Source organism: Orbicella franksi, chromosome 5 (assembly GCF_964199315.1).
Source record: "Orbicella franksi chromosome 5, jaOrbFran1.1, whole genome shotgun sequence".
NCBI classification, from domain to species: domain Eukaryota; kingdom Metazoa; phylum Cnidaria; class Anthozoa; order Scleractinia; family Merulinidae; genus Orbicella; species Orbicella franksi.
This window is the reverse complement of record NC_138149.1, coordinates 15,844,592-15,860,196: the sequence shown is the minus strand read 5'-3', so window position 1 is coordinate 15,860,196 and position 15,605 is coordinate 15,844,592. Positions and strand designations below refer to the sequence as shown.

Genomic DNA, 15,605 nt, shown 5'->3' with positions numbered 1-15,605 from the left:
AAACTTGAAAAATATTTTGCTTTGGTTGGTAAAATAAAACTCACCTCTATCGGGGGTAATGGTGGAGGATTTGCGTCTATGTAATTTTGAACCCGTTGTTGGGTGTCACGCCCACCAAATTCATATCCTGGGCGACTTCGACGAGCGCGGCGGAGTTTAAGTCCTCGGTATCTGCGAACGTGGTTGCTCATGTCTGTCCTCACTTGCCATCCCTTAAGTTGACTATGAGTCGAAATGGCGTTTTTCAGTTGCTGTAAAAAAAAACGCGTTAAATGTGCAAATAGTGTCCCCAATTAGTTTCTTTCTATAGCTAAATACTCTGATCTTTGACGTGATTCATTCATTCATTCGTTCAAAAAAATATCTATTTCATTCTCTTCACTCTTGTTTGAAACATAGAATCACAGACCTATAAACGAAGCAAATTTTAAAGCAATGATCGCTGCAAAATACTTGCTCTGTTAAAACTGTTTCTCTTCATTAAAAACTTTGTTTGGCCGCTAACACTGTCGTTGTCCGTCCACACTCTAACCGCGCTTTCGTAGGCTTCGAAAATCTCGGCCGTGGACACAAAGTTACCCGGGCTTTGCTCCACACAAGAAGACAAAAATTTAACTAGAAGTGGACATTTAGCCCCTCTCTTGTGCTTAAGCATTACCCTGCGGACGTTTACGAAGGACATCTCTGCTCCTTGATGGCAAGATAGGCTACATACAAGTGCCAATGAATATTTTCCCACAGAAACTTCACATGGGCCTTAAATTTATTCAAAAGCACGGGAATTTGTGGTTAACACGCGGTTCGTGTTCCATTTGGTCGGGGTGTAGTAACTCCAAGAGAAACTCTTTTTTGTTGCTATGCAGTCTCTCTGGGAACGCATTCATTTTTGATACAGACCAGTTTTTTGTTTTTTGGGTCCGTTTCCGAGTGCCGTGTGTCTTTGTTCAATCAGCTGATTCAACTCCTGCTCGCTTAAATTTGAGGCCCGGCAAAAAACTTAAGCTCGAAATTTGGTAGCTCACAGGAACAATATTCCTTGTCTCCGGAAGAATTATTAGATTTTTCCATATTTTAAGAGAAGAAAAATAGGAATTATGTTTTACGAAGTGTCAACATCGATGAAAAAAATTTGCCGAGAAGTACCACTAGGGCAAATGGATCGAGCATATTAGCCAATCTTAACACTTGAAGACTGGCGCGAGTCGCACTGCGGTCTAAAATATGGCGGTTGTTGAGTGCATAGAGCTTTCTAAGGCGAGTAACTTTACGTTAGTCAGGGTGGACCGGAGATAAATTTGTTCGGATTTTTTAGTTTTATCGTTCCATCTCCCAGAAAACACTAAACAGGAACCTCTTGAGAGGCTCGATAGTAAGAACAAAACAGGTTTTTCGCAGAGTAGCCGAACGTACAAGTAAGCAGTAAGGAAAAGATGGAGAGAGGTCAGAAGTCTACACAAACGTTTATAGTGGTAAGTATTCATCCATAAGTCTCTCATGAAATATTCATATCCAGAAGGGCGCCCATTATGCTATTTATTTGCCGTCTTTAACTTTTGAGAAGTTCTGAAGCGAGATTGTTTTTATTCAATCTTGTGGTCTGGGTGATTCCCTGCTGTATCGATTTACGTAATTTTGATAAGTAAATACTGTTATAGTGCAACTTACTCAGGGGAACGAAATTCCGTAATATGTTTTACTTAGTCGAGAGTTCAGTTTAACAAGGCAAATTAATAAAAGTTTCTCATCTCTGTTATTCCAGAAAAATTTACAGTGACGACGATCACTCTCGAACTCTAAACACTCGATATTTTTTTGAACATTTTTTTGATATATCAATTTGTACTGATATGTGCGGAGTGGTACCTGACCCCCGGGGGGGAGGGGGAGATTTCAAGGCACTTTAGTTTGCTGTCATTAAGTTATGCTTGCAAAAAGCTTTTATCTGATATGATGACAGTTAAGCCTGAATCATCCACAGGTAGCCCAGAGATTCTAGTGTCATTTCCTTTTTGCACTAGATGAAGTGTGGAGTGCGGAACTTGGTAAGCACTGCTTACATGACTCTATTAGACAACAGCTGTTATTGGGCTGTTCGGACCTGGTTTTCAAAACATCAGGTATATATCGTCAATGTATCAGTGGCTAGAGCAGAAATTGCTTGTAATAAGCTCTTGATCGATTACCGAGATGCTGTTTCGCATGCTAAAATATGACCTTTTAATGAAAAAAGAGGAAAAACCAGACTGATGATAGGTTGCAGAGGCATGACTTTTACACTGAAAAGAATCGGTGAATTTCGACAAGATAGAGCAGAAACAGCTGGTAATAAGCTCTCGATCGATTACCGAGATGCTGTTTTTCAGGGCAAAATATGCCCTTTAAGTGAAGAAAGAGGCAAATCCAGAATGATGATAGGTTGCAGAGGCATGACTTTCACACTGAAAAGAGTTGGTGAATTTTCACAAGAGATATCTACCTGCAGTTTTGAAAAAGGGGTCTGTTAATTGTGCTGTGAAGTTATTTTTGTTGGTAAACTTTTCAAACCAGTTTGACTTGATTAATACTCTTTTGGATTTTCTTGTTTTCATTTTCAATTTGAGTTTGGTTTTTCTAGATGAAGGTAGGGGCTGTAGATCATAAACATGCCACACTGTCAAAATCAAACTGGTTTGTTATAAAGTTGAAGCCAAAGGTAAATTTTGTAAGCACAACAGGGTTGCTATAATGTACTGATCTTACCTCTCCAAGCCCACGGGCGGGTCAACCCTACATGGGCTCAGACAATGACTTAATCTGAGTGCAAAAGGACATATTGTTTCACAGAAAATGCATGACCTGGAAACATAGAGCCATTACAATTGCACTTTTCCTTGAAGTTTTGAAAAACGCATACCTAATTTTACTCCGCGAGCTGTGCTGAAATCGATGCCGCAGGCATCGATTTCAGTTTAGCGTAGCACATTATTTTCCAGGGGGGGCTCCGTTACCGGAAAGTCTGGAGACATCTACAGGAGTGTGGCTAATTGTGGATACCTCTTTGGGGTCCCTGGCCCTTAATCCAGGGGGGTGGGGTCGGTTTGAACTTGTGTCCATAGTCTCAAGTCAGTCTGACGGCTGGGTATGTACTTAGCTGTCCGACGTGACACAATCCTTAAAGTGCACGGAATTTCCCAAAGCTGAGTGGGTTTGTTGCCTTGGCAGAAGGTTCCATTATTGTCGTGAGGGGGGAGGGGCTGATATGTGCGGAGTGGTACCTGACCCCCGGGGGGAGGGGGAGATTTCAAGGCACTTTAGTTTGCTGTCATTAAGTTATGCTTGCAAAAAGCTTTTATCTGATATGATGACAGTTAAGTCTGAATTCATCCACAGGTAGCCCAGAGATTCTAGTGTCATTTCCTTTTTGCACTAGATGAAGTGTGGAGTGCGGAACTTGGTAAACACTGCTTGCATGACTCTATTAGGCACCAGCTGTTATTGGGCTGTTCGGATGTGGTTTTCAAAACATCAGGTATAATTATCGTCAATGTATCAGTGGCTAGAGCAGAAATTGCTTGTAATAAGCTCTTGATCGATTACCGAGATGCTGTTTCGCATGCTAAAATATGACCTTTTAATGAAAAAAGAGGAAAAACCAGACTGATGATAGGTTGCAGAGGCATGACTTTTACACTGAAAAGAATCGGTGAATTTTGACAAGATAGAGCAGAAACAGCTGGTAATAAGCTCTCGATCGATTACCGAGATGCTGTTTTGCAGGGCAAAATATGCCCTTTTAGTGAAGAAAGAGGCAAACCCAGAATGATGATATGCTTGCAAAGAGCTTTTATCTGATATGATGACAGTTAAGCCTGAATTCATCCACAGGTGGCCCAGAGATTCTAGTGTCATTTCCTTTTTGGACTAGATGAATTGTGGAGTGCGGAACCTGGTAAGCACTGCTTGCATGACTCTATTAGGCACCAGCTGTCATTGGGCTGTTCGGACCTGGTTTTCAAAACATCAGGTATATGTATATCTTAATGAATATCTTAATTCCCAAATCTGGCTGTAAATTCGATCGTATCAGGGCGACACTTGAGATTCTGCCAAAAATTACGGAATTTTCGTCACGACGGTAAATAGTGCGGAAAATGCTCTGAAAATATACGAATATATACGAATCAAAAATATACGAATTGAATCGTTCGGTCGAAATTTTGAAAGAACATTTTGTATAATTTTTTTTCGAAATGACGATAACCTCGGGATGTTTACCCGAAGATTTGTAATTTTCTTACACCTTCCAATAAATCTTCGTTTACATCAAATCTCGACAGGTTTACTCAAATTTCTTTAGCTAAATAAGATAAATCTTAATTGTTAGCAAACGTCATGACAGGTTAAGGAACACATTTTGGCAGTTGTCTTCTGTATGTTGCGGTTGTCAATATCATCTTTACTTATGTGTAGGTCATTTCCATGTTTGGTTGTCGTGCCCATTCCGCCTTGTAATTCATGTGATATCCTGTTTTGCATAAGTAATAAACATTTGGCCCTCTCCCCGCCCTGATAGAGCCATTAAGAACTCGCCTCTCAAAATGCATGTAGGCACATATTGACCAGCAGTCAAAGATAAGGGTAAGTAAAGTATCCGTGTTCAGGAAAACACCAGTGCAACAGCAAGATATTTCGACAAAACTAAGAGATGAATACGAATTCACAGTTTACGGCTGGAATTGAGACCATGAAGAATCAACACCTGGAGAAAAACTCCAAGCTTCGTTTGGCGAAATACTTCCTGCTTTGTTCTTTGTCTCTTCTTATGATTCAAGGTATGATCATGCTGTTAAAATTTCATTGGCCATTGTGCATTCCTTAAAATTTAGTTCATCAACTATGGCGTCTTTTGTTGTTTATTTGGTGGCAGAAAATGAAAAATAACGAGAAATTAATCGACTTTTTTCATCGCCCGCGGTTAAGAAATCCTGTTTGCAAGCCTTCTTGGCTTCCCGGGACAAACGTCCTCGTTATTTCTTAAAAATACCAATATGTATACTTCATTGCATACGAGGAAAATCATTCCAGATATTTCAGAAAATTTAAAAACCTTAAAACAAATGTACATACATCACTACGTCTTTATTTTAGTATCACAAATTACAAAGGATTTTGTTGCTCTTAACAACGAAACCTCTTACAAAATTTACGCTCTGTACACTTTTGCTTAAAAGAGAATTTTCAACATGCCTAGGTTTGCTATAAAATACTAAACAGTCTTTCAAATTGATCAATTTGACAAGCATATTTCAAAGGCAAAAGGACTGCAGTAAATTTAAGACTTTGCTTATTTATCCTCGCTACCCGCCAACTTTGGCGCCACAAAATAAAATGGGTTGATAAGATTACAGTTAAGTTTTGGTTATGACGTCCTCCATTATTCAATCTTTTAACTGTTGTGAATGTTGGATTACTCCGACCTTCAAATTTTAGATTATCTGAGTTTTTTGTTATTCGGACTTGTCTCTGTTGTTTAGGTCACATTTGAATAATAATGAGTCACTGTCCAGGTGGTATTTGTCGGTGAAACGAGCAATAAAGCCATTCACCGAATGCAACTTAGACGAAAGTCATCGTTACTTACTCTAAACATAACCCATTGTTTACCGAGCAACATAAGGTTTTTGGAAAGTGAATATGTATCCTCGTTCTCATTTTGATTCCGATCCCGGCATATCTGGGACTCTCCACTCTTTTTACATTCAAAATACACCTGAACCAGTCGTTAGGAAATACAGCATTGTCTTCACTGTCTCCTTATGGATTTATTAAATATCAACAGTCGCTAAAAAAATCGACGTGTTTTATCGACGTCACCGTCGTAGCTACTTACCTTTTAGTCTACATGATGCCGCGGTATCCTTATATTATATGGTGGGCTCTATAATTCATATATGACATCCTGTTTTGCATAAATAACCAACATCTGACCTACTTCCCGCCTCGCTGCAAGCATTAAGGACTGTTCCCAAAATTTAAACAAATCGCGTGAAAGGGAAGGCACATATTGAGCAGCGATAAAAGGTAGAGGAGGGTAAACTCGTTGAAGAACACACTAGTGCAACAGCAAGAGACAAAGCTAAGTGATGACCACGAATTCACAGATCGCGGCTGGAATTGAGACCATGAAGAATCAACACCTAGAGAACAACTTCAAGCTTCGTTTGGTGAAATACTTCCTGTTTTGTTCTTTGTCTCTTCTTATGATTCAAGGTATGTGAAGTGAATCACGCTGTTAAAATTTCATGCGCCATTGTGCGTTTCTAAAATTGTAGTTCATCAACCATATCGTCTTTCGTTGTTTATTGGTAGGAGAAAATGAAAAATAACGAGGAATTAATTTTCTTTTTGTCGCTTGCAGTTAAGAAGCTTTGTTTGCATTCTTTCTCGCCTTGACGAGACAAAATCCTAGTTATTTCTTCTACACTTCATTGCATTTGGGCAAAATTACTCGAGGTGGTCGGCGAAATTGTATGTAAAAGAAATGTATTGTCCATAACGATGTTTGTTCTTTAAACTATTGCAAGAGTATTCCGTTCTAATCCTTTCTTGATAAAACAATTTTAACAATAGGCATAGATTTTCTGTAAAATACTAAACAGTGGACAATTTCCATTCAACCAAAAATTCCGAAATTTTCTAAACTGGGACACGTGGTACGGAAATTTCCTGGGAAAGGTTCCGGAAAATTCTAGAAGTTCCACCATGAAAATCAAATGTAACAGAAATTTCCAGCAAAATTGCCTCCAGCATGTTGGTATACCTGAGAAGGTTGTCCTCTTTTTTTATTCACCGCTAGTTCTTTTGACCGCGATCACAGCGAGTTGGACATCTCACGCTATTAGATGACGGCGACGCGTCTTCGAAGATGGATCAAGATTTTACTTTATAATATAGCCACCTGTCTGTCGATGGAATACTAGCTACAGCTAAATACGCCAAGAAAGTGTTTAATTCCGTTAAAAAGATATGCCCGTGGTGTTCACGTTCTTTTTTTTTTTTTCTTTATAAAACCTGAAATTGAAAATGAACTGTTGTTTTGCAAAGGATGGCTAAGAAATTTACGGAAATTTTTAACACGTGCAGAACCATTGTACCACTCATTAAACCCTTTGTTTTGCGATGTTTTCGCTGCCGTTGTGGTTTGTATAAGGTCCCCGCTTTTGTGGTCTTAAAGTCACAGTATTCTGGTTCCTTAGCGATTTAAGCCACAAAGGACCCGAACACTGTACAAAGCGGCAGACAAGATGATATTTGAAATGTAACCCGCACTTCGCTTCTATTCAAATCCCTTCTCAACGGCTCAAAAAGACACAGGAACACAGGTAAATAACAGTAAATTTATTTTAAATGATTATGCTATTGTTGATACAGTGTTCGGGTCCGCTGTGTTTAAAACTTGAAGTCATTGAATAATCTCAAGCAAACAAAAGTCTGGGAGAGTCAGGGTCAGTCAGCCATTTTCAATTTTAGAGGTAACAATTTTGAATGGAATGGGCTTATCGTTTTCCACTCCGGCTGTGCAGTCAACTGAACCAGAATTTTTGGTCCAATCGAAAGCGCCCGGCCTTTCCAAGTTATCTTTTTAATAAGTACATGAATTTTTAATAAATATTGAAAAATGGGTATAAAAATAAGATTATATATATATAAAAAGTTAAGATTCATATATATATATTTTCTTTTTTTTTCTACAAAATTAAATACCGTTTAATTTCGGTTATCACGTCCTCCTTACTGGAAGTTTTATTTTAAGCGAACTTTACGGCATTTTGGATTATCTGAACTTTTTGGTTTTTGAACAAATTTGTGTTGTTCAGTGCCATTTGAATATTAATGTTTATGATCTAAAACTCTCCGGCTAAGTTTTTTGAATCCTTCTAAGTGCGCTCGTTTAGTGTACCGCCTTTTTGAATCTCGAGTATAACCTTTCATTTTCATCTAATGGGGTCTTTAATACAAGCCCAAACGTCTTAACGTAACATCTAAAAACAGTCACCGACAAACTTATCAGTTATGGTCCAGATGGTATTTGGCGCTCAAAAAGCAATGAGCCTATTTACAGAATGCAGCTTGGATGAAAGACTTACTCTAAACATTTTATGAAGTTAGTGATATTTAGCAACGCCACTATTGCAAGATGAATGCTATCACCCTTCTGATTTTGATTCTGATTCCGGTATAACTGGGCCGTTCCGACATAACCAGCGTCTAGGAAATTATGCCCCCAGGCCTCGTCCACAATGCGCCGAAAAAATTTGAAAACACAGCTTTATTTCTACGGGTTGGCCTACCGTCCACACTAATCCGTCACGAAAACGTAGCGTATCGAAAACCCTCTTGAAAATGGAGGGATTTGAAAACGGCGGCCTTGCGTTTTAGATTGGGCGGAAAATATTTTTTAAAAGGAGCTTTTCGAAAACGATGAGGTCAGGATAATCATGCGATTTCCTTGCCTAAGTTTTCCTCAAACACAAATCCAAAATAACAGGTAATGGTTGCGTTCACAAATTTCTTCGATATAGTGTGGATGGAAAACTTTTGATGCGTCTCAAACTAAAAAAACCCTTTTTTAAATTTCTTCGGCGTAGGTGGACAAGGCCTTAGTGTCTCTTTGTGGACGCCGGTATCGAATATCAGCAGTTGGTAAGAAGGTTTTGGTTGTTAATTGTGCCTTTAAGCAAGGTGTCTCTTTAGCAAATAAATAAGAGACAATTCAATAACAGTTTCATCTGTCATAAATTGTTATTTCCCACAAAGAAAAAACTACAAGAGAAATGATCAAAATATGAGTAGGTTTCAGGTGAGGAGCGTAACAGACAGCGTCTCTTTCATTATATTTAAGGACTAATTACAGATCGACCGGTTCTTGCCTTGTAGCAGCTGCTTTCAATTTTAAGTTGGCGGTCGTCTGGTGCGAAGTTCGGAATAGAAAAACAGTTCGAGAACTAGTTCTTACAAAACCGCGACGTTACTTTATTATTCTCGTTACGAGATCGATGTTCCGAGGTTTGTCGGCTGTATCGTAAAGCTCCAGACCTCCAACCGAATATTAAACATTCAAAATGGCCGCCACGGAAAAAAGAAACGCGTCGCGGGTATAGTTATCTGTTATTCGTTCCAAATTTAGTGTGGTGGCCCCCTGTAAGTATTCTGGCAAATTTCATCTACCATTCTCTCTAACTGACCATAAAAAAATTAGCCAATGAGCGCGCGACAAGTTGCACAGTTGTTGTATCAACAAATTGTGCAATCGAAAGAAGGCCAACAACAACAACAACAACAATGCTTTATTTACTCTAGACACATAATTCACATTTGCAAAGAAATAGGCCAGAGAAGTGGTCGGTTTTTCTGACCTAATTTGCTGCCAGAAATGATAAATTACCCTGAATAATAATAAAACTTTGTTAATTTTTACTTTCAGTCCAAGTGAGTTTTTGAGAATAAACGAAAATCATTTCTTTTAAAATTATTTACGCGAAATTGCATCGCTGATTTGTAATTTCACAAATTACAAAATTAGTCATTTGTGTCACTGAGAGAATATCCTGCTTATGAAATGCGTTTAAAAAATTCTTGTCGAGTGAAGAAAGAACTCATTATACAATAAAATTTAAATGGTCGTCACATGACACCTGTTGTTACTGTCACAAAAGAAGGAGTTAATAAATGCAAACGCGGTAAGATAACATTTGCTTGCGTTATGTTTTCATTCTGAGGTCTTACTGCACAGTAATCTGTGCATGAAAACAACAGAAACTGTTCAGACATCAAACGCCGCTGTTTCGACGAAATCCTAGAAAAGTTCAGTGATTTCCTTTATTACTGAGCTTTTTTAAAATAATATAATTTTTAAATTTTGAAAAAACAGCGGAGAAATCCAATGTAACACATCAGTCATTTTGGAATTGCGGGTGAAAAGCACTTACATGTTAGAACAAACTACTAACCATAGAAAAGGAGATAAGTAAAACATGTAGTAGGGTAGATTTATAGTATATTTCGGGCTTTTTATTTACCAAATAGAAGGAGGTTTCCATCTTCCATTTAAGAAATACTCCAGGATAATATTTTTATCTCTTTTAGGAAATAAGTAGTGGGAAAAGTGGAAAATCTCTCGACTGTTCCGAGATAAAATTATAAAGAAATTACTCCCTTCGCCCGATCGCTACGTTAACTATAGGCGCTAGCTCTCAGTATACTGCAGCATATAGTCACTAGATCGACAAGCTTGTCTCTGATGAATAATTATATGTTCAGCTCAAGATGAATGGTAGCCCCCTTCCAAGCAATCGTTCGCTACCATACACACTGCTCTAGTATATCAATGACAAATTGATGTCAATTGATGTTGTTGGGTTGTTATTTTATTGAACAGATGCCTCATCTGCGACTGACGTGAAATGTGAAATAAAGTCATCCTCTTGCCCACCAGGGTGTCAGTACACAAATCCCATCACAGTAGATCCAGACTCCAACATCACTCTCAACTGCTCGATCATCACACCAGGACTGAAACCAGGCATGACCTGGAGGCAAGCGAAGAAGAAAATCCAGAACAGTATTGGTTCACCAGACTTGGTATTGCTGCAGTCAAATTCAACAAAGGACAGCGACACTATGTCATGTGACTGTACCAATATAAGCTTCACGCGTAGGTGTTTCTTCGCTTGTTTTATCTTTGCTTTCATTAAGTTCTGCAACAAAAGGGATTGTACTCTTAACATTTCTCGCCTGACGCATAGTGTATATTTCGACTTCTGTAGCCAATCCATATTGTCTGTTGCCTTTGAAAATTAAGATCCAAATAGGAATGTTTTTATGACACACCACTCTTGGCAACAGTGACATACATTTGTCAGCTTATTATGGTTTGGCAGCTTATTTGAAACTTTGAGTGAGGGATGCCCAGGCCAAGATTTTGTCATACGGCAACTTCCGGTTTAATTGGATCCGGTGAAATGTGGTTATACAGCGGGCAATACGGTTAAATGGTACATTTTTACACTGTTGTCTCATTATCTCTTTGAGGTTTCATGAAATCAAAAAAAGTCTCTATAGGTTAAATGTCGGATATGTGAAGGAGTTCTGCAAAAATTGTGTTTTTATCATTTTTAAGATTTGCATGAGCTAGATGAAGGGAGAAAAGAATGGTGGAGTTGAAATAAGGATTTCATATAAATTTATGTCAGATGTTTTTAGTTCATAACTAATAAATGGACATGACATGTCAGATTATTCCAATAGCATTGAATGGCATGTTATGTCACGATATTTTGAGTTAGTTTGGCCACATACAGAACTACCTTTAAATTGGAGGAAACTTGAAAATAATAGTTTGCCAAGATAGAAAAATATCAAAGAGATAATAATAAACCATGAAGTAACAAGGGTTGTTAAGGATGGAGAGGATTGGACTGTTACAAACGACAAACTTAAATAATTCGGAATAAACTTTTCAAGATTTGCAAACCATGACGTAGCTATTTAAGGCTGGTTTCCATCCGATCGCTACGATCGCTGCGAAAAAAATTGTAGCGATCGATCTCTTCGGCGACCGTAGCCATGGTGAACGGAGATAGACCTCAGTTCTACCTCAGCAATCATAGTGTTCGCTGCGGCATAATACGGAAACCACGCTCTACAGATATTAGCGATCACTGCGATGAAAAATATACCAGAGATTCTGAGTGCAGTGCGCCGTTGCTTCGTCTAAGTCCTCCAGGGCAGTTTAATTTGCCGCGATATCGTGGTAGTCATAGGAACAGGTAGCCGTAAGGATCGCTCAACCGTTTGTTGGAGCGCAGCAATCGTAGCCATGGTAACGATCATATGGAAATTAGCCTTATGGAATATATGATTCTTGATATATAATGAATCCTTTCATATTCAGATATTTCTTTTACGCATGCACTGACTTTTGTAAAAATATTCTCCACTCTAGATGCACCAAAAGTTGATTGGTTCTCCAGAACTCCAACGTTTTTCACCGAAGGAAAAAAACCAGACGATTTGAAATGCCATTTCTCGGGATGGCCTCTCGAAGTTTATCGGTACAAGGATGACAAAATAATCACGAATGGAACTGAAGGCATTTATCATTCAGTGCGAGAAAATGGAGAGGAAACTGTTCATAGCAGACTTAGTCTTCCTCCAGGACGTGAAGAGCTGGAAGGAACCTATAAGTGCTGTGCGAAAAACAGGATTTCTGGCCGGAGGGCCTGTAAAACCTTGCAGTATGAATATGGGTGTAAGCAGAAACCCATAACCACTTAGTGGTAACTAAGGGAGTTACTAGTAGTGGAGTGGAGTCCTGGAGTGGAGTAGTGGAGCGGAGCGGCGCGGCGCGGCGCGGCGTGGCGGGGCGTGGCGTGGAGTGGCGTGGAGTGGCGTGGAGTGGCGTGGAGTGGCGTGGAGTGGCGTGGAGTGGCGTGGAGTGGAGTGGCGTGGCGTGGAGTGGAGTGGAGTGGAACGGAGTGGGGTGGAGTGGAGTGGAGTGGAATGGAGTGAAGTGGGGTGGAGTGGACTGGAACGGAGTGTGGTGGAGTGGAGTGGAATGGAGTGACGTGGAGTGGAGTGGAGTGGAGCAGGGTAGAATAAAGTAGAATGTATGTTTGAGAGTGTAAACTTGGCGTTAATAGTTAATTTTGTCATAATAATTGTGTAATAATGATCAGGAACTTTTTACTTCACTCAGGTCCACAGCCAAAAAGCCTTACCATTGTCTATGCTCCGGAGGTTCTTGCAAGGACTTTTTCTACTGTCAATCTGACATGCTTGTCTGGTGTACACGACAAATGTCCAAAACAGTTGACTTGGCGCAATGAAACTGCCCTCTTGAAACATGATACAAAGTACCAAATAGAACAGACGAAAACGCGCAGCAAATGTAAACTACAATCCATCCTCTATATTTTTAACGTGACAGAAGATGAAGAGGGAAATTACAGCTGCAACTGGACCTGCAACAGCCAAGTAGCTGGTATTCACTGGAAAGTGTTCGTTCAATCACAAACGGGTAAGAGCCTGGTTAAAAAAAAGAAATGATGCAACAGAATCAGTGTAGTTTTTCTTTCAAAACCATGCCTAACTTTAGCCCTAAACTCTAAACCCCAAACCCTAATCGTACTTCGCCTAATGAAAGCGCGCACGCTTAATGCTGACAGCATTGCTACTTACCATTTTTAGCGAAAAAAATCAGATATAGCTCCAAGATCGCATAGATAAGACATTTCCTACAAAATCTAAGGGGAAAGTTGTGAAGTATCGGGCTACTTAAAGGATTCCTCCATTTCGAAACTCTCTTTGAGTACTATTCTACAGTTTCAGTTAGTTATACTATTCAAATCATATGGCGTCCGGCGTTTTCTTAATTCAACACCAGCGCTTGAAAAGAAGGATGAACACCTTTCAGAAACCTTGTGTGTTTTAGGGAAATTTCCCGGTAAAGGATGAAAAATGACTTTGGAACTCACTTAGGGCGTACGTGGAAACTGCATGTGACTTCGTTATATATTAATTTTAATTCTATTTCAAAGTATTCGAATTTTTATTCGAATTCCAATGAAAAATTTCGATCCCGACCTAAAAATTTTGAGTAGCCTCTTTAGGTGCAGACGTTAACATTGAGCGAAAAAGGACAGCTGACTGTTGGGTGAGTCTTGCCCTTCACGTTTCTTCGTCGGAACCTCGGAATTTACGGAAAACCAAACTTTGTGCATGGATAAGTAGAACTATAAGTTGAACTGACCGCCTAATAGTGGAACTCGATACGCTGCAGCAGAACTTTATTACAGTGTGTAGAAAGTCCTCTAGGCTCTGGTCTGTTGCCACTGACAAGTAAAAATAGTACAGTGGTCGTCAGTTTTTTTCTAATTTTGGTTCTCTTTCCAGGAACGCAAGTGACTGAAAGTGTGACCACTTCAAGACGTCTGTCTTCTAATCTGGGTTCAGGTCAGAGTTAGACAGTGTCACCCCGCGTCTGTTTACATGAAGTAACCTTTGCAGTAATCTAACGTTTTTGACAGATTCGTTCTCATTTTCCACTCTCACTTTTACATTGTTTAGAACTTTTTATTCTAAACCTTAATCTTAACTGAGACTAAATGTCCTTATGAGGTTTTCATAAGTTGAGCCTCATATGATAAAAACAATGAATGACACTCTTTTGAACAAGGATCTTTGTATAATGTACCAGATGTACCGCCCCCAGCAGAGGGAGAGAAAGAATCTACTCATGCCATAAGAAATGTTTTTTCGTGTGTTTTCATGACTGGTTTTTAATCCACAGGACGTCGCAGAGAGTGGCTTCTACCAATCATCATCATATCAGCCGCAAGTGTCACCGTCTTGTTCATGGTTTTCGTGCCATTTTGTGTCAAGAAGAGATGGAAATCATCCTATAACATACCAAACTGTAAGTTCAGAGCTGTAGCTCACCCGGAATGGGAAAGCATTCCATACAATAGTCACGGAAATGCCGGTCGTACCTTACAGCGGAATACAGCGTGAGATTTAGTGGTGCAAATACCCCCGGTTCTTTTCAGGGCCATAAACAGAAGTTCTTTGGACCTGTCACGCAACAGACGATTGCTTGAAAAGTCCAAAAAGCTTTTCCCTCAGAGACCACGATGGCATAAGCGTTTCTAAACGGCGCTTAGTGACTAAGATTCCAAGTGGAGGATGCCCAAGGTACAATAGCTCAACTCCTTTCAGAGTTTGCTTTCTCATTGGAGTGTAGAAGCTAGGGGGGTGGCGGTTATTACGCATTTTGTTAATTCGTTTACACGATGGCTTGACCAGTTTGGCGTTATAATTTAGCGTTCATTGAGTCTCCGCCGCTGACAAGCTGATCCTTTTTTGGCGCACCTTCCATTGATAGATCACTACAGTAAAGAAGATTTGATAAACCGACTGTTTATCAGCTACAGCTCAAAGGACTTTGGTTGGGTCACTGACAATCTCATGTCAATTCTTGAGAAGCACTCGATTGACTACAGCATCCACAGCCGCGACTTTGAAATTGGAAGACCCATCGTCCAGAACATGGCCGACAGTGTGTACGGCAGCCGTCAAGTGTTGATTGTTTTGTCTGAGAATTACCTCGCCAGCAACTTTTGTCGAGAGGAGCTGCACATGGCTGTGCAGAGGGGATTGGATGAGGGTGATTCGTCACTGATTCTCGTAAAGATCAACAACATGAAGAAAAAGCAATTACCAGCCGCTTTGAGAAAGAAGAAACTGGTCGATTTTGACAAATACAAGACGACACTAGATTGGGAAGAGAGATTAATCAGTGAGATATTAAAGAGCAAAAATGCTAGCGCGTAGAAGATACGCGTGGTAATAATAATGATCTTAATCATAGTCATAATCGTAATCATAATAAATAGACTGAAACAATATTTGTGAAAATGATAGTTCTACTGCACCTCCAAGGTTTTAAAGACACACTGACGAGAAAATAACACAAATTCTATCAAGCCGCTACGTATTTCAAGCAGTGTCTCAACTAAAGATGATTCCATATAGGAATCTAATAGCTTTGGAGCTACTTAAAAGTTTTA

The 15,605-nt window shown here is 39.5% G+C and overlaps 1 protein-coding gene across 1 annotated transcript in view; it reads left to right on the top strand.

Moving 5' to 3' along the window:
- The window catches only part of LOC145487813 (uncharacterized), a 45,458-nt gene extending 30,089 nt beyond the window's left edge, over window positions 1–15,369 (top strand). The window contains exons 2-7 of the mRNA XM_081466611.1: window positions 10,418–10,753; window positions 11,984–12,289; window positions 12,737–13,057; window positions 13,933–13,992; window positions 14,330–14,546; window positions 14,931–15,369. Coding sequence (XP_081322737.1) covers window positions 10,418–10,753; window positions 11,984–12,289; window positions 12,737–13,057; window positions 13,933–13,992; window positions 14,330–14,546; window positions 14,931–15,369 — 1,679 coding nt within the window. The remainder of the gene's footprint in view (window positions 1–10,417; window positions 10,754–11,983; window positions 12,290–12,736; window positions 13,058–13,932; window positions 13,993–14,329; window positions 14,547–14,930) is intronic.
- The last annotated feature ends 236 nt before the right edge of the window (window positions 15,370–15,605 follow it).